The following is a 26,026-nucleotide window of genomic DNA, read 5'->3' on the forward strand; positions in this document are numbered from 1 at the left end:
ATTTACTTTAAAATTATGTTTTAATATATTAATTTCTAAATGATATGCTAAGATTTAGCAACTAGAGTTGAATCATAGTGGGTTTGATTAATGGATCAAGGTAGGAAACAGTTACCATTGTTCTGTTTCTAGTACTGCTGTGTTAAAACATCAAGACAACTTAATTCTTTACATATTTCTGTTATTTAGCTTTCCGGTACCCAGCTGTACATCATGCGCAGGGCAGGATAACACCATTGCTAGATATTATAGTAATAAACGTATGGCTATTAAAAACTATAGATGTCCAACCTTTTGACAGTATAAGTAAGATGTGGTTATTTACAAAGTTGTATTTATCAACCCTGCAATTACATTACACCCCCCTCCCCCAATTCTGATGCAAGTTTATGATCTGGGATACGTTCATAGCTATCTTTGGCTGAGGGCTGCAGGCAACTAACTATTGTGGTATTATGGTAAGTTGGTTATAAATATCATTTCAATGATTCATAAATATGATTCTAGAGTAGCTGAGCTTATTTTCTTAAGGGACAGAAATTCCCTTATTAAATACCAATGCTTATATTAAAATTTAACAGTTTTTAAAACTGGACCAACTTCAAATTAGTGGAAACTAAATTCACAAATATTTCTTATGAGGCATTTCAGTTTAGCAATGATTAATGATATCGTGAAATGAGTGATTATATATGCATATATACATAACAAGCTACAGATGTAGATATGTACGTATGTATGTGCATACATAGTTGTTTACACACATTAAGTTAACACATTCTATTTTAGGTCGGTCAGGGAAGTATTTTGTCATAGAAAATGGTTTCTGGCTAATCCATCATAAGAGAATCAGCGAATGGACAATGTGTTTCATAGTTCAAGATTTTATCAAAATGCAAGTTGTTAGACCTTAGTCATAAACTCTTGAGGTGAAACTTGCTGATCTTTAGTTTAGTCCCTTCATGTGGCTAAAAGAAAGGCAGTTCAACTTTTAAGAATTCTGGAGACTGATAAGGGAGAAAGCTAATTATCTAAAATTAAGATTTATTTTCTCTTTCTCTCTCTCTCTTTCTTTTTCAAGAAGGCCTTAGTATGGATTTTCAGATGTTTGTTTGTTTGGGGGTTTTGTTGTTGTTTGTTTGTTTTGAGACAGGGTTTCTCTGTGTAGCTTTTGCTGTCCAGGACTCTTGTAGAGCACGCTGGTCTCAAACTTACAGAGATCCACCTGCCTCTGCCTCCCTGAGTGCTAGGATTAGAGGCCTGTGCCATCACACTCAGCTGGATCTTCAGATTTTTAACATTTTTGAGATCTATGGTTAAAACCAGGTAATTTGCTAAGTTGTTTTTGAAGCTAGTAGATTGATTTAGTCCTTATTTGGTGGCTTAGGTAGTTTCTTGAAGTAAAGTATAAGAAGGCATCTGAATAGTGAATGCACTTATAAAGATGACTATGTATGCTCATATGTACACCTCTACTACTTCTGAAAGCTAACACTTCTTTTTTATCCTAGGCTGGTGCTGGAGACATTTTTATTTGCAGTTATTCTGTCTACGTTTACTACAGTTCCTTGTTTATGTCTGTTAGGACCAAACCTCAGAGCATGGCTAAGGGTTTTCAGTAGAAATGGGTAAGTCTAAAACTTATGTTTTAATCATGTTAGCAGTTTAAGAGAATTAGAGAAATATTTTCTACTCATGTTGCGACACTCATCCTATGAGGGTTTCTAGGCATTGCCTGCCTCTTAGGGATGTCAGAAGGACCAGTGCTGGAAGCAGACAGTTTGAGAGAACCCCAGACAGGGAAAACTCCAGATCTTCCCTCCACATTAGCAAGAGAAAGTACTCCATGGTAAGACATGAGGATGCGGGCTTTGCCAGGCTTTATTTCTGTAGCTGCTGTATGTATTTTCAGTGTAGCTAAGTCAAACTTACCTTCTTTAAATTAAGCCCTTGAAATGATACATACTAAAAATGGTTAATTTTTAGCTAACAAAAGCAGGCAAGTTAGTTCTCAAGGTTTTGTCCTATTTGTGACTCAACAGCTAAACTTCTTGAGCATTTACTCTGAGTTCCCCATTATGCCAGCTCTGTGTGGATTCCAGAATGCTCAGATTACCCCAAGGAGCTTGTGTGTTCAAGGGCTGAGAATGCAATGAGCAGACAGTAAGTTACTAAAAGTGTATAAACCCTGCAAATTAGTGCTGAAGGAATAGGGGAGTAGCGGCAGGTTAAGGAGACTGATCTGTGATGGATTGGGTCATAAATAAAGATCTGATGAAATCAAAAAAGGGAAAGATGCCTTCTGCAGGCTGTGAAGGGAGTGTGGAAACTGAAGTAAGCTTGCTATTGTTTGTGTAATTTGGAAACCAGCAGCAAAAGGAGAGCAGAGAATGGGTCCTGGGTCGCCCGTCTCTATAGACTGCATTTTTCTTTGGGAATGAATATTGGTTATTCATGTCTGTATAGCTTTGGGCTTGCTGTGTTTTAATTTCTTTATTTATTTTTCTGGAACTGCTGTCCAGTCATAAAGTTTTTAGAAACAAAACCATAACAAGTGAATTCAGCCTCCTACTTTAATTCCAATGAAATTCATTTATTTCATTTGAAACTTTAATGGTTTATTTAAATTAATGATTTAGTCAGCTTTGAATTTTGTGTCTAAGTTATATATTTGGGGACACATGTCATCTGGTTTTATAGATGTTTTTTTTCTCTTTGATGTATATGTTCTAATTCTCACTGTACTTTGCAAAAATTAGGCAATAAATAGCACAGAGGTTACTGATGGGAAAGAATGGAGTTAAAGACATGTGCTGGGGACTTCATAATGACACAAAAAGAGAAGCTGGAACTTAATTCAGTGTTACACTGGATGGTTCAAAAGCACATAAATATTACATTAAACAATGGTTTTCCTAGGAAAAGCCTTGAAGTTTGTGCCTTGTCAGTCATTGTGAAGTAGTGAAAGATGGTGTTGGAAATCTGGCCAAGAACTAACACCAGATGTGGATGAATATGGCTCATGATACATTAAATAAATGGATATAGTTGGGAGGTATATTTATATATATTTAATTAATTAATGTATGTGTGTATGCACATTTGTGTATATATGAATGGGTGCTGCTGTGCTATAGGGCATGTGTGGCGGTCACAGAACATTTTGGAAGTTGGTCCTTTCCTTTCACTGTGCGGGCCCCAGAGGTGAAACTCTGGTTTGCAGGTTTGGCAGCAAATGCCTTCATTTGCTGTGTTGCTTAGGTTTTTGCTGCAATAAAACACCGCGACCAAGAGCAGCGTGGGGAGGAGAGGGTTTATTTAGCTCACACGTTCCAGTCACAGCGTATCACTGAGGGAAGTCAGGACAAGAACTCAAGGCTGGAACTCAAGCAGAACTCAGTGCTGCTTCCTGGCTTTCTCCTCCTGGCTTGTTCAGTTTGCTTTCTTATACACCCTCTTGCCAAGGGATGGCACTGCTGACAGTGGCTACGCCCTCCCAAATTAATCATCAATCAAGAAAAGCCCCAGAGGCTTGTTTACAGGCCAATCTGATGGGGGCGTTTTCTCAATTGAAGTTCCTTCAATTGATGTAAGTTTGTGTCAAGGTGACAAAAAACTAAATAAAACATACCTCCTGAGTTATCTTGCCACTTCATGGGAAACACTTTTTTAAAAAATGTTGAAATGTGGTTTACACACCATAAATGTCACCTATTGAAAATGTATGATAGGCTTTTGGTATAGTCACAGATATACATACCCATCACCAGAGTAAATTTTAGGATATTTTCATTATTCAGAAAGAAGTATTATGTCTGTATTGTTCCATTTCTTTCCCTAAGCAACCATGAATCTTGTTGCTATCTCAGTACTGGGCATTTTATATAAATGAGTCATACAATTTGAAATCTTTTGTAAATGATTTGTTTTACTTAGCATAATGTTTCAAGGTCCGTTCATGTTGTAGCACGTATTGGTACTTCCTTCTGTAGTGGTGTTAGGGGTTAAGCCGTGGGCCTCCTGTGTGGGAGGCCAGCAGTCTGCCAACGGGGCTATGTCCCCAGCACTACTAACCAGCACTACTCGGTTAAGCAGAGAAGACACAGCAAGGTTAAAGCCTGTGCACAGGATGCAGCACTTGCGCTCAGAGTTGGAAGGCTGGAAGACATGGATGTGTGGCTCTCAGAAGAATGCAGAAGTTGACGAAGTATTGATTATTTCTGAGAAGGCATCCAAGAGGCTAGTAGTCAAGCTGGAGACTTTTCACTGAAGCCTTTTAGCTAGCTTGTGAAATCTGAGCCCTCTTCAGAATGAAAACTATGAGTTAGATAGTGAATTGATTTCTTGGTTCCTGAAAGTTAGGGCTGTTATAGAAGCTGCTGGGTCTCTCAGATGCCACCTAACTATCACTAGACTGTAGAAGCTACCCTTCCAAAGTTTCCAACATGCAATTAGTTGATGAACAGGTAATCAGTCAGCTGCTAGACGACTTGGCTAAAATGTCAGTTTGTAATACAGACCATTCCATTTACTATCGTATGCAATATGGCATAAAATAATAATGAAGTAAACTCTAATAAACAGATTTTGATAACTTTTAAAACCTGTTTGAGAACTTTGTGTTATTTCTCAGCTTTGAATTTTGTCCATTGAATTTCACCATGTTCTTTCTGGAGACACTGGCTGTCTGGTAGGAGGAGTGCTTTGCTCAAGCTCCATAGTCAGTAAGCAGTGGAGCTGGAATGTATCTCTGTATTCATTAGTGTAATTACAAGCAATGAAGTGAGCCTAAGAAGTTGAGGGTCAATAGGCCTGTTGACTGACAAGTCTTCCTACCCAGCTTCAAGTCAGTATGAACAGTTTATACTATTTTTAAGTGAAATGAATAAGTTTTACTTTTATTTATTTTGATTTATTTATTCATCTTTATGTGTATGGGTGTTTTGCCTTCATATAGGTCCATGTACCACATGCATCCCTGGTGCATGGAGGCCAGAAGAGGTAGTCTGTTCTGGGACTGGAGTTTCAGACAGTTGTGAGCTGGCATGTGGGTGCTGGGGGTCAAACCTGGATCCTCTGGAAGAGTGGCAGCTATTCTTGGCCATCAGGTCCTCTGAGGCTTCATGTGTTTATTTGCATGTTCATGTAAATTCAGTGCTGAGCAAATGATAATCATGTGTAGATTAAAAATACAAAATTTTTGAACTTGAAGATTGAGAATTATATCCTGAGAATAAAAGATCATTCTGATTCTTTTAAGATTAAGACACTTAATTTCAGTATCTTAACAGTTATCCTTAAAGTTATTCCAGACAAGTAAAGGAAACCAACCCCAAGAGAATGTTTTGTCAAGAAACAGAAGACAAAAAGTGATTTGGTTTCTTGTTGTTATGCATAATATTGAATAGGCTTGATTTGTAAGAGTTTAATTCAGTTCGTTGCTACTTGTGGACTTTTCCCCCTTTTCTTTATTTCTGTATTCTTTTTTAATGTGTGAGCGTTCTGTCTGCACATACGTCTGCATGCCAGAAGAGGACAGCAGATCCCTTTATAGATAGATGTTCATGAGCCACATATGGTTGCTGGGAATTGAACTCAGGACCCCTGGAAGAGCAACCAGTGTTCTTGACTGCTAAGCCATCTCACCAGCCTGTGGACTTTCTTATAAAGGAAAGTAGTAACCAATCATAGACCTATGTTTTGTATTGAAGTTTGCCTTTTGGTTTGTCAGTTTGTTTATGCTGTTTTTTTAAGTGTTTTGAGTTAGTCACTTGAGCTAAGTTCATTCCTGGATAGGATGCACAGGACTGTGGTCTTGTCAGCATGAAAGCTCTCAGTACCACCCCTTCTGTAGAGAAACAACAGATCTCTTCTTGTCATCCTTATATTGATACAGATTTTATAGTGAGAAAACTACCATTAAGAGTGAAAGGATAATAAAAGGCCAAAGACTTACTTGTATAAAAATAGGTAGCTTAGGGCTGGAGAGATGGCTCAGTGGAGGTCCTGAGTTCAGTTCCCAGCAACCACATGGTGGCTTACAATCGTCTATACTGTGATCTGATGTGCTCTTCTGGCATGCAGGTGTATATGCAGAAAGAGCACTCATACACATAAAAATAAATAAATCTTTAAAAAAATAGGTAGCAGAGTCTGAATGTAGTAAAAATAATTAGTAGCAAAGAGGCAATGATGTTAATATGCATCCAGTGGGGAAAGTTTACCCTGAAAATTGTGTAAAATATTCTTAGCTACCAGGAGGAGTTGCACCCCCCCAACCCCCTTTTCCTTAGATCAAATCCTTGAACCTGTTCTGATGAGACCCTAAGCTGCATGTGCTCACTGTTTTTGCATTCAAGTAGCTGATACACTGACATATGGAAGGCATTCAAAGTGGTGTATTTCAGTTGGTGTTTGATATAACAAATTTCAGTGAAGTCAAATAACATGGGTGGGTACTTAAGCCTTATTGTCATGATGAGTCATCTATAACATTTTAGTTACCTTAAAAGTTTTTCACAGTAGAGTAATAGACCATTTGGTCTGTTCTCAGCGATGGGTTATGAGCAAACGTTCTAAAATTAAGACAGCATAGCAGTAATCATACATTTTAGACAAGGTTATTATGGAAACTTATGAAAGGAGAATTGGCCAATGTCAGTCATGCAAGAAGTTAGTAGAAATCTGCCTGCTTCAATTTTTCTCATTTCTTTGTTACAGAAAAATGCACACGTGTATGTACTTTTTATTCTAAGTAGTAAAATATATAGATTTTGTAGTAAAATATATAATATTAAATGTAGTTCCAGTTAAAAATTCAAGTAATCGAACATAGAAAGTTAGAGCCTAGTAATCCTACTGAAGGGGCAGTAATTACACTTTATGTACTCTAATTTTGTTTCTTCATGTAATGTGCAATTTTGGAACAAAAGCGGTTGCTTTAGTTCCTGCCTTATAATTTAATTTATGACACTGATGATATGAGCACTTTTATGTGTGTGTATGTAGAATGTACCACTTTTTGCACAGCACACTCGATTATTGTATCTTTAAGTGAAATGGCACTTCAGCCTGTGCTATTGTACCAAGAAGAAGCATGGTTATGCTGTAATGCAGACATCCACTGCTTCTGGATACAGATGAGGTGTGCTGTGCTCCTTAGGGATTGCTCTGGTCCTTGTCCTTGGTGGAGGATGGAGAAGACAGTAGCTTCCTTTTCTTGTGCCTTCCTGTCCTGATTACTGAGAAGATAGGTCACCGTGATCAAATTAGTCTAATCATTATATCACTAAAATTATGCTGCGGTTCATTTTACTACTGAATGTTGTTACCACATTTTCACAGTTGTAAGTAAGGTGATGTACGTCTTTGCTTCATCAAATTTGAGCAAGGGTTTCTTTAACAATTGTAAATAATATAATGTTCATCCTTGTTTCAGCAAAACCTAGGCCAGGGTTTCTGTGAACTAAATTCCTAAATAGAACTTAGGGATCAAAGGCAGCTGATTGACACTGTCAAATTAAGATTCGAATGCAAAGAATGTGTATACAGCTACATGGATTTTCTCACCAACACAACAGCCATCCCTGACTCATTGTCAGATCTTCTGGCTTTTTATGAATCTACAAGGCTGCTTTCTTCTGGGCCTCTGCCAAGGGTACAGACGGTACCATAATAGCTTCATCTGGTTTCTAAAAGGATGTGTAAGTCCTGGCCAGGATTTCAAAAAGTTTGATCATGGAGCTACCATTTACTACATTTCAGCTGAGTATTACTGTTGAATCACAGATATACCATCTACCTTCTTCATTTTTTCCGTCTGCCTCATGATACCAGGTAGAAAATAATACCCAGTGTTTAAAATGCAGATTCAGGTCAGGAAAAAGTAGAGCCAGTTAAGGTGGGAAGACAGTACTAAAGAGAACTCATTTGTTATATATGAGCAACTGGGCAGTAAATACTTTGTCCATGGGGAAGTGTGAGAAAGAGAAATAGAGTGACACGTCAACTGTGAAGGAAAGGTGGGCACAGAGGGGGTGTCCCCTCGGACAGAGACACCTGCCCAGGCAGACAGATAGTGTGATCTGGGAAATAATGGCCTTGGACCAAAACCAAACAAGTTTCACACGGTGTGCCATAGAAAAATGTTATTATGTGCATTAAGTTAATAAAAAGAGCAAAGATAGAAAATCAGCCAAAATGAGAAAGACCGGGTTTTAGAATCTGTGTCATAAATTAGAACCTAAACCACATGTGTAAAACATGTATTAGAAATATCAAGAAGCAGCTGAGTGGTATACACCTTTATTCCTGGCACTTGGGCAGCAGAGGCAGGCAGATCTCTGAGTTCGAGGCTAGCCTGGTCTACTTATTTAGTTCCAGGACAGCCAAGGGCTATGTAGTGAGACCCTGCCTCAAAAAACAAGACAAGAGGGCTGGAGAGATGGCTCAAGAGGTTAAGAGCACCACTTGCTCTTTTCAGAGGTCCTAAGTTCAATTCCCAGCAATCACCTGGTGGCTCATGACCATGAGATCTGGTGCCCTCTTCTGGAGTGTAGGCACACACATGTATGCGTGTGTGCAGGCAGAACACTGCATACATAATAAATAAACCTTTAAAATAAATCTTTAAAAAACCGAGATATCAGGAAGCATAAGGCAAGTTAGAAAATCAAATTTTAGCCTGAAGGAAAGGTTTGAGATAATCAGAATGAATGAGAGATAAGGAAGGAGTTGGGGACCATAAAGTAACCAGAGGACATATGATAGATACAGAAAAGGGACAAGGAGACTCAAACATAAGACTAATGCATGCTCCTGTAGTTCAAAAGAGAAAACTGATGTTTTTCCTGATTGAAAGAATTATTCTGCTTTTGCATGAAAGTGGCTCATTGCATCAAGAAAATACTTGAATAAATTAGGGTTGTAGAGTTAAACATACTGTAAAAGTAACACAGACAAGTTGAACAATATAAGAAGAGGAACGAAGAAAATATAGTTGTATCCTTCATAGCCTCATTTCAGCTAGTGTTGAGATTTGTTCAGCCACTGCAGGGGGTACAGCATAAGTGAACCTCTACACACCAAACAGTGAATCTACTCTCTCACCTGTAATGCTTTCCCTCAGGAAGCAACGCTTAGGTCATCTCATCTCAAATGAAATGTAGAAACAGAAAAGAAAACACAAAGAAAAGCAAAGAGAATAGAATGAAGAGAGGATAGACACCTCCCCCCTCACACACCTTTTTAAATCTGTAAAACATGAACAGATAGGCAGTGGGAGTACTCAGAGATCAGTAAAGCTCTTTGAAAATGAAACACTGTAGAAAAAGCAGAAGCAGAGATGAAGTTGAAAAGAATCTTATCCAAACAAAAAGACGATTTTGTGAAATGTTAGCTAAGGAGGGATAGAGATGAGTAGAAATTTTTGCAGCATGGAAAAGGCATGTTACTTACAGAAATGGGGCTACAGTGGCACTGAGCCTCCCTGGTGGGAGCCAGAACCCAGTGGAACAATGTCTCGGAAAAACTGAGGCCAAATATCTGCAGCAGTCATAATAAAGTCATTTTTCAGATTTAAAATATCTCTTCAAACCTGTTTTTGAGAGGGGAAGGAAAAGTGATGGGACATGGAAGAGAGAAAAAGAATGGGCGAATGGATCAAGACCCGACTCAGAACCCAGGCAGAGATTCCAAAGGAGCAGAACAGAGACAAAGGACAGCAGCAACTGGTCCAGGTTGGAGCAAGAGAGTGACACACCTCAAAAAGAAGGAAGGAGGAAGAGTAGGCAAGCACTTAGAGGTACTGCTGAGGTAGTTTTGTTTGTTTGTTTAATATTTAAAGATGAGTTAATGACAGGTAAATAGGTGGGAGAAGAGGAAAGACACAGTTCTTAGTACCAATGTAGAATTAAAAGTTGTATTTACTGAGGGAAAAGACATGCAATTGTGGTATGCTGTGTGGTTGGTGCTTCCATAGTTATGGTAAAAACACTTGTTAGCCATTCGGCTGAAAGGACCAGTTTTACTAGTGAAGAGATGACAAAGAGAAAAATATGGCTATGTTGATATGGGAAGCGTATGGATAAAAGGAAAGATGTCTTCTCTAGCAGTAAAATGCAGAAGTAATGAAATCTTGACATATAATATGTGAAATACACATATTTAATTGGAAATATCTATAGGGTGTAGAAATCAGAGGAGAAGATTCTTATTCTAATATTAAAGATATTACATAAATTATTTTTGATAAGTATATTTACTTTAAAATACAGGCTATAGTTTTATAGGTCTTGGTTCCTTTTTTTTTTTTAGGTTTATGATATGTAGGTAGGATCACAAACACTCATGGATATGCCAAACAATCAAAATTGAAAACATCCTCTCAGATAATTGCACTATTTATTTAATAAGCAGAAGCTGCTTACAAATACGCTGGAATAATGAAAAAAGAAAGAAAGAAAGAAAGAAAAAAGAACAAAAAGAATCAAAAAGAAAAGCGTTTCTGGCCACCAGTGGCTCTGATCACATTGTTACCTTCAGTGGTTTTTATAGCGTGACTTTAATGCAGTCTTCACCATAAATCTGCTGCACTGAGATACCATTTCACACTGGCTAGAATGGCTGTAATCTCCAGATAATTAGGAAGATGTCGAAAAACTGGAACCTTCATATATGACTCGAGGGAAAATCTAGTGTTTTAGCTGCTTTGGGAAGCTGTCAGTTCCTCAGATAATTAGACAGCAGGTGACCCAGCTATTTCCTTCTAGGTATGATCCCAGAGGAGAAGAGAACACGTGTCCATGCAGAGATTTGCACACAGATACTCCTAACAGCATTATTTCTAATAGCCAGAGGGCAGAAACAAGCCAGATGCTTGGCAGCTGTTATACTGAGATATAAAATCTGCAGTATCTATACAAGGGTGTGTGATCCGCTGATGTTTTTGAAGTGTTGGTGCATGCTACACAATAGATGAATCTTGAAGAGAGTATTCTGAGTGAAAGAGATAAGTGAAAGAATTCATGCCACATTAACCCACTTACATGAAATATTTAGAACAGGCAAATCTGTAGACATAAAGTAGCTCAGTTGCTTAGGGCTGTGGGGAAGGAGAAATGGAGACAGCTGATGGGTAAAGTGTTTCTTTCTATAGTGATTAAAATACTCCAAACATGGCTGGTGATAATCATGTAACACTGACTGTCATAAAAACATTGCATTATAAACTTTAGATGAGTAAGTTATGTGGCTAAGGATTTCCTTAGTCTTGTTTTTTTGTTTGTTTTGTTTTTGTTGTTGTTCCGTATCAGTAAAGCTGTTGTTTTCCTTTTTTATTTTCCTCTATATTCCAGGTTGGACTAGAACTTGCCATGTAGTCCAAGTTAGCCTTGAACTTGCAGTATTCCTCCAGCCTCAGCCTCCTGATCGCTGGAATTGCCCCTCTCTGGAAGTTGTTGTTTTAAAAAATTCTCACCTACCATTTCCAGCTGATTCCCATCTTATTTTTGCTATCATATCTGCAGTGCATTTTTTCTACCTTAAGGTCTCACACTGCTTATTCCTTTAAGTCTTGATGACCGTATGCCTCTTTTGTAAAACAGACCAGCAAGATCTTTCCAGCAGAGAGTAAAGTTCATGTTGAGCCTCTCCCACACTTGCTGTGTCTGGGCACATTACTTCCTGTGCTACAGCCGGGATCAACTGTGTGTTAATATCATTTGTCAACACAAGTCTAGTCAAAACTTACCCTTGAGATGCTTTTAGGTGCCCGGGATAGGGCGAGCCTCTTTTTATATTTAGCCACTTTTTTTCCTCTTCAGAATAGGAATAGTTCTTCATTCTTGGGTGCTAGTTGAAACTGGCTAGCATTTACAAATAGTACATAAATACAGAGCAATAAGGCCCAGCAAACAATACAAATATTTCTCTACCTCTTCCTCCAAGCCCCAAGTTTTAAAAGGAACAAGAGTCTCTTGGATGTAGGGATGTTGGACAGGGCTGGAATGGCCTAATTTTCACTTGGATGTCTGTAATTCACTGTATATTTTATATGCAATTATTGGAAAGTTTCTAATGCAAAAAATCTAATCAAACAAATAATTGTTCCTTTTTGCTGTATTAGCTAGAAGATGCTGTTTTGCATTAACACCCCATGAACTCCACCATGCACTATAAGCAGACTAACCTGTGACCCCACTTGCTGCATTGCTTTGGGCCTTAACTGTAATGACAAACATGTTCCACATGATTTAAGTATTCACAATATGAGGATGAAATCAAGTCCTGACCTGTGAGAGGAGCAAGAGTTCTATCCTTCCCCTGTAATATGGGAATGGTAGGCGAAAATCACTGGGATCTTTTTCTAAGCTAGAATCTCAGTAGGTAGTCCATGCTGGCTTTGAAGTCACTGCTTCAGAGCCATCCTGGGAGTGCTGGATGATGTGTGCCACCACGTCCACTATCATGGGAGCTTTTGAAGTTCTTGTTCTCTGTCCCTTATGTTTCAAATAGATGGAGTCAGTGTGGCTGAATGAAGTATAGCATGAAGACTAGTTGAGAAAACCATTCTCCATCTGTACAATAAATTATTATGGCTGTTTACACAGAAAACAATGCTAAGTTGGGGTTATAGAACGATGCACTTAAATGTAATTTGGGAAAAATATATACACACATTTCATTTCTGCAGATATGTGTATGTAGTTTAAGATAAAACTGTGTGAATATCGACCTGCATAGAATCTTTTTGGAGAGGCATATAATAACTTGAACATGGCAGTTCCCTGTGGGGAAAGGACTCAGGAGCTGTGACAAGAGGACTTGGTTGTTACTGCAGTGTTTTTATTTTATTTGCCTCTCACAGTGCACATGCAGGACTTTACAATGGAAATACCTTTGTATCTTCATGTTTCTATGTCAGTTTGAGTTGATTTTGTTAAATGGATGAAAAATATATGTGTAGCATCAACATGTACTAGTCCTTGTGTGATTTTCTAGCTCTTACGACATAAACTGCCAATGACTTGTGTCTTGTGTCTTGCAGTGTTACATCCATTTGGGAGAACAGTCTACAGATCACTACAATTTCTAGTTTTATAGGAGCATGGCTTGGAGCATTTCCTATTCCACTGGATTGGGAAAGACCATGGCAGGTTGGTTTCAAAGACTTTAAACTAACAAAATGTATATTGGCATAGCAGTAGGAAAGCTGATGAAGAAAGCTAGTATGTGATGCAAGGTTTCCCACTGTATGTAGCACAATCTAGGTGACTGCTTCATGGGACCTGACCCAGTGCCATAGGCATCCATGTTGGCCCGGATCGACCATCCAGCTCTATTTTTTTCTATATTTTCTGTATGTTTCTCTTTAAGCTGTGTGTGTTGTAGGTATGTATGTGCTTATGTGTGTGCAGACATGTATGCTGATGCATTTATTATGTGTGGAGGTCAGAGGTTGACAACCCATGTCTTCATGGCTCTCCAGCTCATTTTTTGAGACAGGATCTGGTGACCACTGAGGAGCAAAGCTGGCTGGCCATGGGTCCAGGGGATCCTCCTGTCTTCACCTTCTTGCACTGAGATTATAAGTGTGTCATCACTGTGCCTGGCTTTGCATATGGGTGCTGGCGATCCAAACTCAGGACCTCACCATGCAGAGTAGTCACTCCCAGTCCCCACTCTTAAACTGAAAAGCGTATTTTGCCAATACATACAGGGCACTCCTCCGCCTCATTTTTAAAGTTATTACACTTCTGATCTTAGGTTATATTTTCTTAAATAGATTGATGGCTATTACATTACTTCCCTTGAAATATATAAACAAACATCTAGCAAAGTGATTTTTTAAAAAAAGTTTGCCCTACTTTTATTTCATTTGTGCACGTCTGTACGTGCATGCATGCTGGAGTGCAAAAGTGGAAGTCAGAAGAGGTTCTGGCCTTCCACCGGCCGGGTTCTACCAATCAAACAGGCTGTTGGGTTTGGCAGCCGGAGCCTTTACCCGCTGAGCTGTCCTGCCAGCCCCCCGCAGTTTTAAAAAGAAAGGCAGGTGGTTTGAGAGGAAGCTTGACAGTACCCTGCCATGGAGGCATCGCCAGCCCTGGTGCTCTGAGACAGTCTCACTGTGTAGCTCACGCTGTCCTTGAGCTTCTCCTGTCATCCATGCTGGCCCGAAACTTATGCTCCTCCTGCTCCTGTTTCATGATTAGTAGATTGCAGATGTGAGTCACCATACCCAGCAGCAATGTCTTAATGTTTTAAATATGGTTGGTTTGCTTGTTCCAGGATTCATGTTAGCGAGGCTATGGGATGGTGCCCCCCCGACCCCCTGACCCCTGCATCAATTAGTAAGCAAACCACAGGCCATTCTGGGCAGAGAAATCCTTCAGTTGAGGCTTTTCTTCTCAGTTGACTCTGGGCTGTGTCAAGTTGACGGTTAAAGCTGACCAGGACACACCATACTTTGTCAGCTTAGCACACAAAGCATCACTGTGAGACCATAACCATTCTTTTGTACCCCAAATCTTGTTTCACTAATTTTTGTTTTAGACTGTGCCTTTTAATTAAAGCTATTTTATAATAATAAACTCACTATTGATCATTCAGCATATTGCCAGTATTTTACTGTAATAAACAACTGCTTTCATAAACATACTTAATCTACAGCATCATGCATTTTTCCTGAGATAAGTCTTCCCAAAGAGAACAATGCTGTTAAAAATGAATGTACTTCTTTCCAGCATGAAGAGAATGTATGTCTTTTCTTTTCTTCTTCTTTAGTTTTTTTGAGACAGAGTTTCTCTGTTTAGCCCCGGCTGTCCTGGAACTCACTTTGTAGAGCCTCGAACTGTGAGGTCTGCCTGCCTCTGTCTCCCAAGTGCTGGGATTAAAGGCAAGCACCACCATGCCCAGCAAGAGAATGTTTTTCTTGACTCAAAGAGAAAATGTATTTGCCTTTTATATTTAAACTGTATCAATAATTACTACAGAAAGTTAAAATTTGCTTTTCTTTTTTCATTCATTGGGAGGAAACCACCATTTGTATTCTAATGGTAACTTTTGCAGTTCAGTCTTGTGTGCTGTTCATAAAGTACATGTTTTAATCTGCTTTTTTTCTTTCAACTTTATATTATGGTGCTATTATGTGTTAGTGAAGAATTCTATAACTAGAACATTCTATTTAGTTTATTATCAGTATTATACTATAATAGAATATTCTGTTTCGGAATAATTTATCAGTTTTTAAGGAATGGACAATTAGATTGCTTTCAGTTTTCACTGGTAGTAGCATCAATGTTATTACTGTCATATTTAAGCATTTATCTGTACATTTTTTAGATTTGTAGGGTAAATTCCTAGGTAACAAATGGTTGGAGTTAAATCTTTCATATATACCTCACTTACAAGACCGGAATTTTCTGTTGAACATAACTGCCTATTTTTAGGTCCATTTTTGTGCTTTCACTTAGATGTTCTCTCTTCCAGACAGTTGTATTTTTCTTTCACACTCAATAATTCTGGTGAATGCCCTCCCCATTTTGATTGTTATGTTGTAGCGGTCTCAGAAAATATGAAGAATATGGTAGTACTGATGTTTTGGTGGCAGCTTTAGTGCTCCTGAAACACAATCCTACTTCCCCCTATCTTGGTGATCAAGCTGGCATCTCCTTACACTCATCTATGCTTAGTTTCATTCAACTAAAGAATGTCCATGACTTAAATTGGAGGACAAAGTTATTGAAAAGGGTACATGAATTGTTTTAAACTACTAGATTCATGACTTCCAGTTAATATAAGTAAATCTAAATATAGAATACTGGGCTGGAGAGATGGCTCAGAGGTTGAGAGCACTGGCTGCTCTTCCAGAGGTCCTGAGTTCAATTCCCAGCAACCACATTGTGCATCATAACCATCTATAATGAGATCTGGTGCCCTCCTCTGGAGTGCAGGCAGAACACTGCATACATAATAAATAAATAAATCTTTGAAAAAGTAAATATAGTATATGAATAAATAAGCTTTAATGAGTTGGTAAAATTTCAGTTTGTATACACTTTGCCTATTTTAGTGTGTAAAGGTTTGATCTTACACATTCAGAACTTCCCTGCAAGATTACAGAAGTAGAAGCTGAATTGTGGAAAGTAGATGTGCTGATTAAAGTATGCATTTAGGTTTTCTTAGAAGACATTAATTATTTATAGTTCAGCTGTCCGTTTTTAGATTATTCAGGCTTTCTGCTACAAATTTTTCTCCTTCAGTATTTATTTATATTAAGGAGTGAACTAGATTCAAATTAACAATTTTTTTAGATTATTATAGTTGTCCATTGACATATGACATTGAGAGAGGTGTAGCTTTGAGATGGACTCTCACTTTGTAGCCCAAACTTGCCTGGAATTCTCTGTGTAGCCAAGGCTGGCCTCAAACCCCTGTTCTTTTCGCCAGATCCCATGTACAGGGATTGCAGGGACGTTTTCAATCTTAGTGGGTGTGCATAAGCACACGTGTGCTACTGCACCTGTGGAAGGCCTCGTGGCCGCTTCATCGGCCACGCTAGCTGGCTCGCCTAGCTTTTGGGGACCTCCTGGCTCTGTCTCCCATCTCCTGGGAATACAGCTGCGTGGACAACTGTGCAGCGTTATGTGCACGCTTTGGATCAGATCTCATGTGATCACACTTTGTGACACCCACTGAGCCATAATCTCCTGAATTATGGATTAAAAATTTTTCTAGTTAACTAATTTGAAATTATTACAAGTTATTAAAATATTTAAAATATTTCATTCTGGTCAGGCAGTAGTGTCGCATGCCTAAAATATTTCATTTATCTGGAATACACTGGTTAATTTTATTGTTGGTTTTTATGGTCTTAATGGCTGGCTTATTTACTTTTTTAAAAGCACTATTCTTTTAAAGTGTGATACAGACTGATGGGGGAAGAATAAAACTGAGATGTCTCAAAACCTTTTATTCAGTTTCTTATCTCTTTTTAGTTTTCTAATAAGCTAGAGAAATGATGAGGTTTCATTTTTTTCTTTCACTTTTCATTTTCAGCAAACAAGGTTTTTGCAGTGCTATTGTTATTTTCCAATAATTCAAACTATACAGAACCAGACCTCACCATGGCTCATAATGGTAACAGAATCTGTCACAAAGCAGTAAATCAGATAAGGGGATGATGGCATTTCCTAAACATGGACAATCTGCTAAAGCAAAACATCCTGAGAAGATAGTCTATATAGACTCTTCTGTCTAAATACAACATGCTTTTAAAAAGAGATTTTAGTTCTTTGCTCCTTGTAGCTTGGTATACATTTGAGATGTTTAGACTATGTTTAAGCAAGCACCTCTAGGTTATGTTTGTTGTATTTTAGAGAAACAGGAACAGCTGTTTCTTTGAAAATCCACATGCATGAACACACAGGACCAACACGACCCATCATATGTGGGATTGCCGATTTCTCTACTTTGAACTCTAATTTTGTGTGATGTTCCTGTGGCTAGGCATTGGATGTGTTCCATAACGAGAAATGCAAGCATACTTATAGCTTTCACATGGATTCTTCATTAAGTGACAGAGAAGGCCCACTGAAAATTAATGTCAATGAAATTTATTTTCAACTTATATGAACCTTCAATGATTTTAGTAGTGATACACGACGGAAGATCTGCACGGTGAAGGAAGACCCCTCTGTGTAGAAGGCAGCAAAGGTCACAGAAAGCAGGGGAGGATGATACCTACCAAGTGGCTGTGACTTATGAAAGAAGTGATTTGCTTACAATACTTTCAGCATACACAAATGCAAGCTTCATTATTTATACTGAGTTCTCACTGTGTTCTGTCTTGTTCTTTTTGCTAGCAGTCCTTAAGTGAGTTCTTTTCCTTTTGTTTCTTTGGTATTTTGTTAGGCCAGTTTACTGAGTTACTTGGATTTCATATCATGTTCAGTTCTGTCTGGCATTTCAGATAATAACAGAACATGGTATCATTTGTGGGTCTTTAGGAACCAGGCCTGGGTGTTGGTGCTATGCCAAAGGTAATGGAATCATGACAACTGTAGTGCAAGGTAGAATGCATTCCTGTTATTACCCACCACAAAGGCAAAGTGTGGGAGGGAGGGGCACACATCGTGTTCACAGTTATTTGACTGGCAAGAGGAAGATTTGGTATTCAAATAAGAGCCCCACCTACACGGTGATTCTGTTCACTGCTGGAGACTGAAACAGTGTTTGCTTCCTTGAGCCACAGCTTTGTTCTCTTTAGAATAGCTTAAGTATTAAATTGCTTCTTTTCTCACATTGTTTCTTCTAAACGTTGTGATTACTGTGATGTCTGTATTTTTAGACCAAAATTTAATACACTTGTAGGAACATATTTAAAGCTAATTTACAATGCCTTTGTCTGAAAAACTCAAGCTTTTTCTTTTTCGTGTGTGTGCATGTGGCCATAGGAAGATGACAGATGCCATGCTCTGTCATTCTCTTACTCTACTTGTTTCTAAGATTTGTTTGTTTGTGTGTATCTGTTGCCCATGGAGTCCAGAAGGGGTTTTGAATCCTTAGCAGACTTATAGGTGTGTGTGAGCCTCCAGATGTGGGTGCCGTCAGATTAACTAGGGGTAAACGGAGGGCTCTGCAGAGGAGGCCAGGCAAGCCAGCTCTGCATCTCTCACAGGCTACTTTTTAGTGTGTTTTTATTATGCTGAAGAAATTTTCATGTGTATGACTGTTAGAATTGACCTGACAAAGCCTGCTGCTCTGCTGCCTTCAGGTCTTTTACATTTGCTCAGAGTCTGGTCTTGAGTGTTTTCCTAATGCAAATGCAGCAGTCTGGTGGAAACGCACACGTGAATGACATCTGCTCTCTGGCTCTAGTTTGCAAACTGTAAATAGACAGCGACCTGCATTTACTCTGACCTCTCTCCTACCACAAAGAACACAGAGTTAGGAACCTGTTACTCGTGGCACATTGAATTCCTGGTCAGGACTCCTGTCAGAAGTGGCAATAAGTATTTCTGGACACATGCACACAATGGAAGTTAGCCGACCAGTAATGTCTCTCATGGAAGTCCTGCTACAGTCCTGTCAACAGTTAGCCGACAGTGAACACAGCTTTAACCCAAACTCATCCACTGTTGATATTTTTTCTCAGTCTTGAAACGTATAAACTGTACATTAGCATTTTAGTTTAAGACAATATAATTCCTTTGGTAAGGGAAATACCAATTAACCTAAAGTCTTACAAGTTTTCATTCAGTCAAATTTGTGACCTGTTTTATCTTCTACTCTGGCGTTTTGAAGTAACCAATTCAGTTTGTAGCATCTGAGATTTTAGAAAATAAATGTTTCATAAGTTTTTTTTTTCTATCCTGGTAAAACTGGAGAAAAGGAGTCATAGATTTTTTTTTTTTTTACGTTTGTATTTATTATTGCCATGTGTGAGCACCTGCAGGTACCAGGATCAGCACCAAAATGTCTAGATGGCTTGCCAAGAACCATGTGTCCGGTAAACCACAAAGCCAAGATTCCAATCCAGTCTGTCTAATACGAAAATCGGTGTTCTTAATCACTGTTCTATGCTAGCTAAAGCACAGTTGAGAACTGTTAAACCCTGTATAGCTGTGCTGAAACATTTCCTTTCCTAACACAGAAGCAGGGCTGTCCCTAAGCCAGAGTGGACATACACACTTATTGCTTGTTTTTTTTTTTTTGGTTTTGTTTTGTTTTTTGTTTTTTTTTTGTTTGTTTGTTTTGTATTGTCTTTGGTTAAAGTACTTATTTTATGTGTTTTGTTTTATGTATGTCTTTGTATAATGTGCATGTTACATTTCTATAGAGGACCAAAAGGGGCTCTGTATCTGAAATTATAGATGGTTGTGAGCCCCGCAGGGTGCTGGGAATCATACTCAGATCCTCTAGGAAGCAGCTAGCACTCTGAACTGCTGAGCCTCCTGCTCCAGACCATATGTTCCTCTCAAACAATTTTTATTTGACATTAATAATTTATTTATATATTTAAGAGTGCTCTTAGCCTTATGAAGATAAAAATTTCTTCTTTTTAAAAAAACTTTATTACAGATTTCATTTGTCTAAATTCTGTTAGGTAATATAAAATCTTTATTAATACTTATTACTTTGAGAAAACTGGGCTTTTTTGGTTCAAGTGATAAATAAATCCACAGTCACTTGATTTACAGGAAGGACCATAATGGTGCCCAAAGATCAAAGCATTTTTTTTTTCTTTAAAGGTTATTTGAGTTGGATTTTTATCTTTTGGTGTCTTGTTTTTTGAGATAGTATCTTGCCCTTATAGTCCATGTTGGCCTCAGACTTGTGGTGGTCTACCTTTGCTGGCCACCCCGAAGCCTCTGAAGTATAAGGTCACAAGGTCACAGGCCTACAGCACCAGCCCAGGGTGTATTTTGTGAGATGAAAGTCTTGCTTTTCAGCCGTGCTGATTTTATGTCAATGGGACGCAAGCTAGAGTTATCTGTGAGGAGAGCACCTCAGTTGATTGTGCTGTAGACAGGCCTTCGGGAGGCTCCAGCCCACTGTGGTCAGGTGGTCCTGGTTCTCTAAGAAAGTAGGCTGAGCAAACCAGGAGAAGCAAGCTAGTAAGCAGCACTCCTCCATGGCCTCTGCATCAGCTCTTGTCTGCAGGTTCCTGCCCTGTTTCTGTTCCTACCTGGACTTCATTAGATGATGAACAGTGATGTGGAAGTATAAGCCAAATAAACCCTTTCCTCCCCAAGTTGCTTTTGGAGACTGTGTTTCCATAGTAGCCCTAAGACATCCTCCTAATTGGCTTCAAATGAATCATCCTTCTCTTCCTTAGCCTCCAAATTGCTGGGATGAGAAGCATGTGCACACACTGTGCATATCTAGGATGCTGGTTTTTAGACACGTGATTCATGCATGGACTATGCACGTCTAGGTTGCTGGTTCTTAGTCACGTGATTTATGCATATACTATGCACACCAGGATGCTCGTTCTTCTTCACCTGATTTATGCATGCACTGTGCATATCTAGGATGCTGGTTCTTCTTCACCTGATTTAGCCATTCATCTCTTAAAATAGGTTTTTTCCTTTGGTAGTTTACTAATTTTATCTACTTGTATTGCATTATGTTGTTATGTAACACAAGATGTTTTTTTTTCCATTGAGTGGCTTTTAAGAAGCATTTGAAGTTAAAAGAAACTAGATAAAATGAAATGACTGTCACTTTGGTGGCGAACCCTGTGAATGGCTGTCCTGGACTCACTTTGTAGATGTGGCTGGCCTCGAACTCACAGAGATCCACCTATCTCTGTCTCCTCGAGTGCTGGAATTACAGGCATATGCCACCACACCCAGCCGTGAATGTCGTTGTTCTCAATTTCCTATTTTCCTTACATAAAACAAAATAACTATATATAGCTATCTCAGATTGTCATAATTTGGAGAAATATTTATATCTCTGCAGCTGAACTAGCTAATAGGTACTACATATTTTTTAAAAAATACTGTTGTAGCTTAAAGAATGTTAAAATAGAAGTATCTCTGTGGAAGGAGGAAATAGTTTTAAGTGGAAAACTTAAGATCTCATTATTAAAGTATAATTAAACTATACTGGACAAGTCCGGATGAATTGTATGCTGTGGTGTGGTTTTAAATATCTTAAAGCAATCATAAGAAGGGCGGAAAGAAGTTGCTTGAGGAAGAGAAGACCGTTCAAAAGTGAGGACTGAGTGTTGCAGGGCACCACGCCAGCGCTCTCGTGTGTCCAGAAGCTGGGACAGCACTAGGAAACCATCTGAAAAGTTGTAAACTTTATTTTGCTGATGGCAGGGATTTCTTGAGTTCTACATAACAGTGAATTGCTGAGTGTTCCAAGCCTTAACCCCTTAAAGGAGAAAACCGTTGAAACCAACATTTGTTTCATTTTTCACATTCTTTGGAAGTGAAGTATGGCAACTGTCTAAAGAATGTGTGCAAATGTTTATATGTGTGCTGAGAACAATGAACCACACTGAAGTCACAGAGTGATTAAAACAGAATTTGATACCCCAAAGTGGAATGTGGCTGAGACCCACAGGGATTGTTATTCCCCCACAGCCTGAATAACAGGGCAAGGGGTTTGATGCTCACATGTTGCCGGGGTGAGCCGCCTCACAGCAGAAGGAAGGGAATTAAATAAAAACTACTGAGGTAAGAAGTTCAGTGCGTTACATAAACAGTCATTATGCATTTCACTTTATTATGACCCCATACGTTAGGAAGGGACGTTGTTGAAGTAACAATCATTTAAAAAGCAACAACCAACAAACCAGTACTTAATTTGCTATTTAAAACCAATAATTAAAAATCAAATGGAAGCAGTATCTAAAGTAACTAAGATAATTCATAACAAATAGCATAAACTCAAGCTCTACTTATTGGAAATATGATAATTCATCGCAAGTAAGCTACAATGTACCTGTAAGGACAGAGTAAGGGCATACATTAGCAAGGTGCTATTAGATTTCAGGGTTCCCCTAAAATTTTTCAAAGGACTTGAGAACAAATTTTCTCTGCAAACACTGATCAGTTCTAATTTTCTCTGAGTTCTTTCACACTTGACCTTATCTGAAGCACTGCACTCACCAACACAACTCGTGTTAATAAAATATTGTTGACAAGCATTTTCTTTCCCAAATAGTTCACTAGTTTGGGTTATTCCAGAGATTAGTCTGAATTTCTGTTGCAGCCTAAGCCTTTAATGAAGATATGCTTCTGAAAATAAGGCATTTTTTTCTATAATCTGCTCATGAATAGAAAACAAATCTTTGGTTTTCTGGTTAAAGTGGCAGAGAAGATTTTGCAGAAAGAAATACTAAATAACCAACACAAAGAGCTCTTAACAAGCAATGGGAAACTCCAAACCCCATCAAGGTAAATAGAGTACCTAAGGCACCTCAGGTTCAGGTGATGCAATCATCTGCTTAGAGTTCGAATATTCTATATACATGATTCTTACCATCTGGAGAAGGTGACGCTGAAATAGTGATGTCCAACTGTGATTGCTGTGAATCAGAAGAGAGTGGTAAGAGCTTATGAATGGGAGGGACACTGGAGATTGTTCCCATGGTCACACAGGAGGAAGCTGAGGTGACACCAGTGCGCATTCCAGATTCCTAATCCATTTCTCGTGGAGCAAGAAAGTCCTTGACTCTAACTTTCATTCCTAATACACCAAGTGTCAAGGGTTTCACAGATGTAGAAAAAACAAAAAAACCCATCAAATCTCCATAGGCAACTTGGAAATGAATAATACTTTACTGTCTTGATTCCTTCATATCATAGGTTTGACAACTTAGTTAATATGTTAACTGACTATACAATTTCTTTCAATTCTATCTAAAAACGGACCAAAACTAAATGGGAAAGTTACAGAAATCCCATTTGAGCATACATAAGGCCATGATATACTTAATGTGAACCACCACTGAAGGGCATACTATGTCCACTTCCAAGAGAAAGCTCTTGTCCAGTAGACTGTCCACTACCGAGTGGGGGAGTGTGGTGCTTACATTTTAAAAACTCCTACAAAGCTCACATGCAAGACAGTACATCTAGATTTGTGACTGGTATGAACATTTAAGGCTGTCATTTTCAAGTATTTATGTTTAGTGTTCCATTACCCAATCTGTGCAATAGACAAAGCTGTGAGCACAAATCATGGACGATAACAGAAGCTTGCTAAAGACAAAGAAGTCGTAGTTTAAGCAGCAGCAGATCTGAACCTAAGGAAGGCTGGTAACAACGTATGGATTAGATTATGCTTCTCTAAACTGCATGAGGTGGTTCACATTGGAAGCTTTGCCTAAAACTACTACTGTCTGTCGCATGGCATTTAGAATAAGGCAGATCCATAGCAGACTGAAGAAAAGCCAAATGAGGTACCAGCCAGTTAGTTACTAAGATGGTTTGTCTCCAGCAGGCCTAGATGGCCTATTCCCCAGAGCGGGGTTAGGAATGGCTCCAGTACACCAAATAAGCTTTACAAAGGAACATGAAAGTTTGTTTCCAAGATTTTTTTTTTTTTTTACACAGAGCCTCTTACCTAGGGACCCACACACCCTTCCTATGGCATAGAAGAATCACCATTCTTTATTTCTGGTCTAATGAAATGGCTGGAGAAAGAGTCTTAGGGAGCCAGCAGCATTCCGCTTGCCTCGCACTCTAGGTGTGGCTTGTACCGTCTGTGGGTGCGGCATCTGCAGCTCAGACTGGACGTCAGCTTTATGGAGGCGGATACCCACAATCCCACGTAACAGCCTTAGATTCCAGGTCTTCCCTCTGACACAACTTAATGTTTCTAAGGTTTGGTCAGCCTGCATACTTCTTGCTTGTTTCATTTGACGTACACAGCCAATATAGGAATTAGAAAAAACGGCCAACTAATTCAGAGAGCTAAACTGAGTTCAGGATTATGGAAAACTATGACCCAATTTTTAAATTTTGCTTTAGCATGTATTTCATGCAATTTGGGGAACATCAAACTAAATCTATAATCGCCGGAAGCCTTGTTACTGCTGAATGCACATTAACTGAAATGTGTACATTTTACTGTTCATGATAAATACAGTTACAGTCTATAAACTTTTGGCATTCTTTAAGAAAGCACATTAAGCCTCGCTATAGAAATGTTTATGTTACACTCAATTTGTGCTCAAGTAATAAAACCGGTGGGTTTCTATCTCTAATTCTGTCCTCAGGTGTGGCCCATCTCCTGTACACTTGGAGCAACCTCTGGCTACATGGCTGGCCTGGCTATCTCACCACTCTGGATATACTGGAATAGAAAGCAGCTTACATACAAGAACAATTAAGAGGAGAAAGGGAGACGTTATTTCTTTGTGCAGACTCCATAGGGCTGTGCAGAAATGTCAAAGCCAAGCAGTCCATTTACAGCACTGTTGTTCTTTTTAAATGTCATTTCAACATGATGTGATTGTAGCTTTTTAACTATGAAACCCCTGAGAGATTGTACCTTCTAGTTGAAATAAAGTATTTATAGTAGATTGTGGCTTGAGATGCTGTTTGCTGCTGCTTAGACCTTTACGAAACATTCTCAATGAACTCTGTGAAATGCTGGGGACAGGCCTCCTGCCCCATGAATTAAACTGCTTCATTGTAACAGGTCAGGACATTGCTGTAGCATTTCAAATGCTTTCTGGGAGAAATGGACAGTTTCCTGGGCCACAAAAGATGTTTTCACGTAATCAAGCAACAGTTTATACATCTTGATCCTATTCTTTTTTTAACTGTGTGTTTCTTTGGAGTTAAAATGGCTATGATAGCCTCATCAAACACAGTCTTCAAACCCTTCTGGGTTAAAGCTGAACATTCCACATAGCAGCATGCACCTATCTGGGAAGGAGAAAAAAAAAAGCCACAGTTATATAAAACAGTTTTACACAACTCAGTAACAACACGTTATAAGGGAAGTTATAAGATATGGCTATGCAAATGAACCTCATTGTGCATATCCACAACCCAGTGTGAGACGGTGTGAAGGTACTACTGTATGGCCTAGCTTTCTCTCTGGAAAATTCAGCCATCAAATACTACATACTCACTACACACTACACAGCTGCTTAGGTTCTAGGGACATGTCAATACCACGGTGTCCTGCTGAGTGTCAAGAAAAGAAATACAGAGCAGGCACTGGTAAGTGTTAGGACAGAGCAGAGGGAAATGGGAGGATGGTGCTAGTCAGGAAGGCCTTCTCACAGGGCAAGGTTGAGCAGTGAGGGGTCCCGAGGAGCCAAGAACTGAACAAAGACTGAAGGGGAAATACTAGCCATATGCAAGACACAGTAAAGAAGCCAGGGGCGGAGAGAATACAGGCTGGACTGTTCTCCCTGTGTGGATGTGAGTCATTCTCTCGACTGTCAGCTTCTCAGGCTTGCTTGTCCCTTACTTTCACTTTCTCTACCTGTTTTCTTCAGACTGTACTTAACCTTCTGGCACTCTAGTTCTATGCTCATTGCTTTAGGGTT

The 26,026-nt window shown here is 38.9% G+C and overlaps 2 protein-coding genes across 7 annotated transcripts in view; one reads left to right on the forward strand and one right to left on the reverse strand.

Moving 5' to 3' along the window:
* The window catches only part of Pigf (phosphatidylinositol glycan anchor biosynthesis class F), a 28,974-nt gene extending 3,931 nt beyond the window's left edge, over positions 1-25,043 (forward strand). For 5 of the 6 annotated variants that reach the window (XM_021643577.2, XM_060363376.1, XM_060363383.1 and 2 more), the window contains exons 4-6: positions 1,512-1,628; positions 13,046-13,154; positions 24,740-25,043. In XM_021643577.2, the coding sequence (XP_021499252.1) occupies positions 1,512-1,628; positions 13,046-13,154; positions 24,740-24,853 (340 nt within the window). In that variant the 3' untranslated portion in view covers positions 24,854-25,043. Of the gene's footprint in view, positions 1-1,511; positions 1,629-13,045; positions 13,159-24,739 lie in introns of all 6 variants that reach the window. The other variant, XM_060363389.1, reaches the window with a different exon arrangement.
* Rhoq (ras homolog family member Q) overlaps positions 22,219-26,026 on the reverse strand; it is a 35,280-nt gene continuing 31,472 nt past the window's right edge. The window contains exon 5 of the mRNA XM_021643578.2: positions 22,219-25,394. Within this exon, the coding sequence (XP_021499253.1) occupies positions 25,239-25,394 (156 nt within the window). The 3' untranslated portion in view covers positions 22,219-25,238. The remainder of the gene's footprint in view (positions 25,395-26,026) is intronic.

The sequence above is a fragment of the Meriones unguiculatus genome, chromosome 1 (assembly GCF_030254825.1).
Source record: "Meriones unguiculatus strain TT.TT164.6M chromosome 1, Bangor_MerUng_6.1, whole genome shotgun sequence".
Taxonomy (NCBI): Eukaryota; Metazoa; Chordata; class Mammalia; order Rodentia; family Muridae; genus Meriones; species Meriones unguiculatus.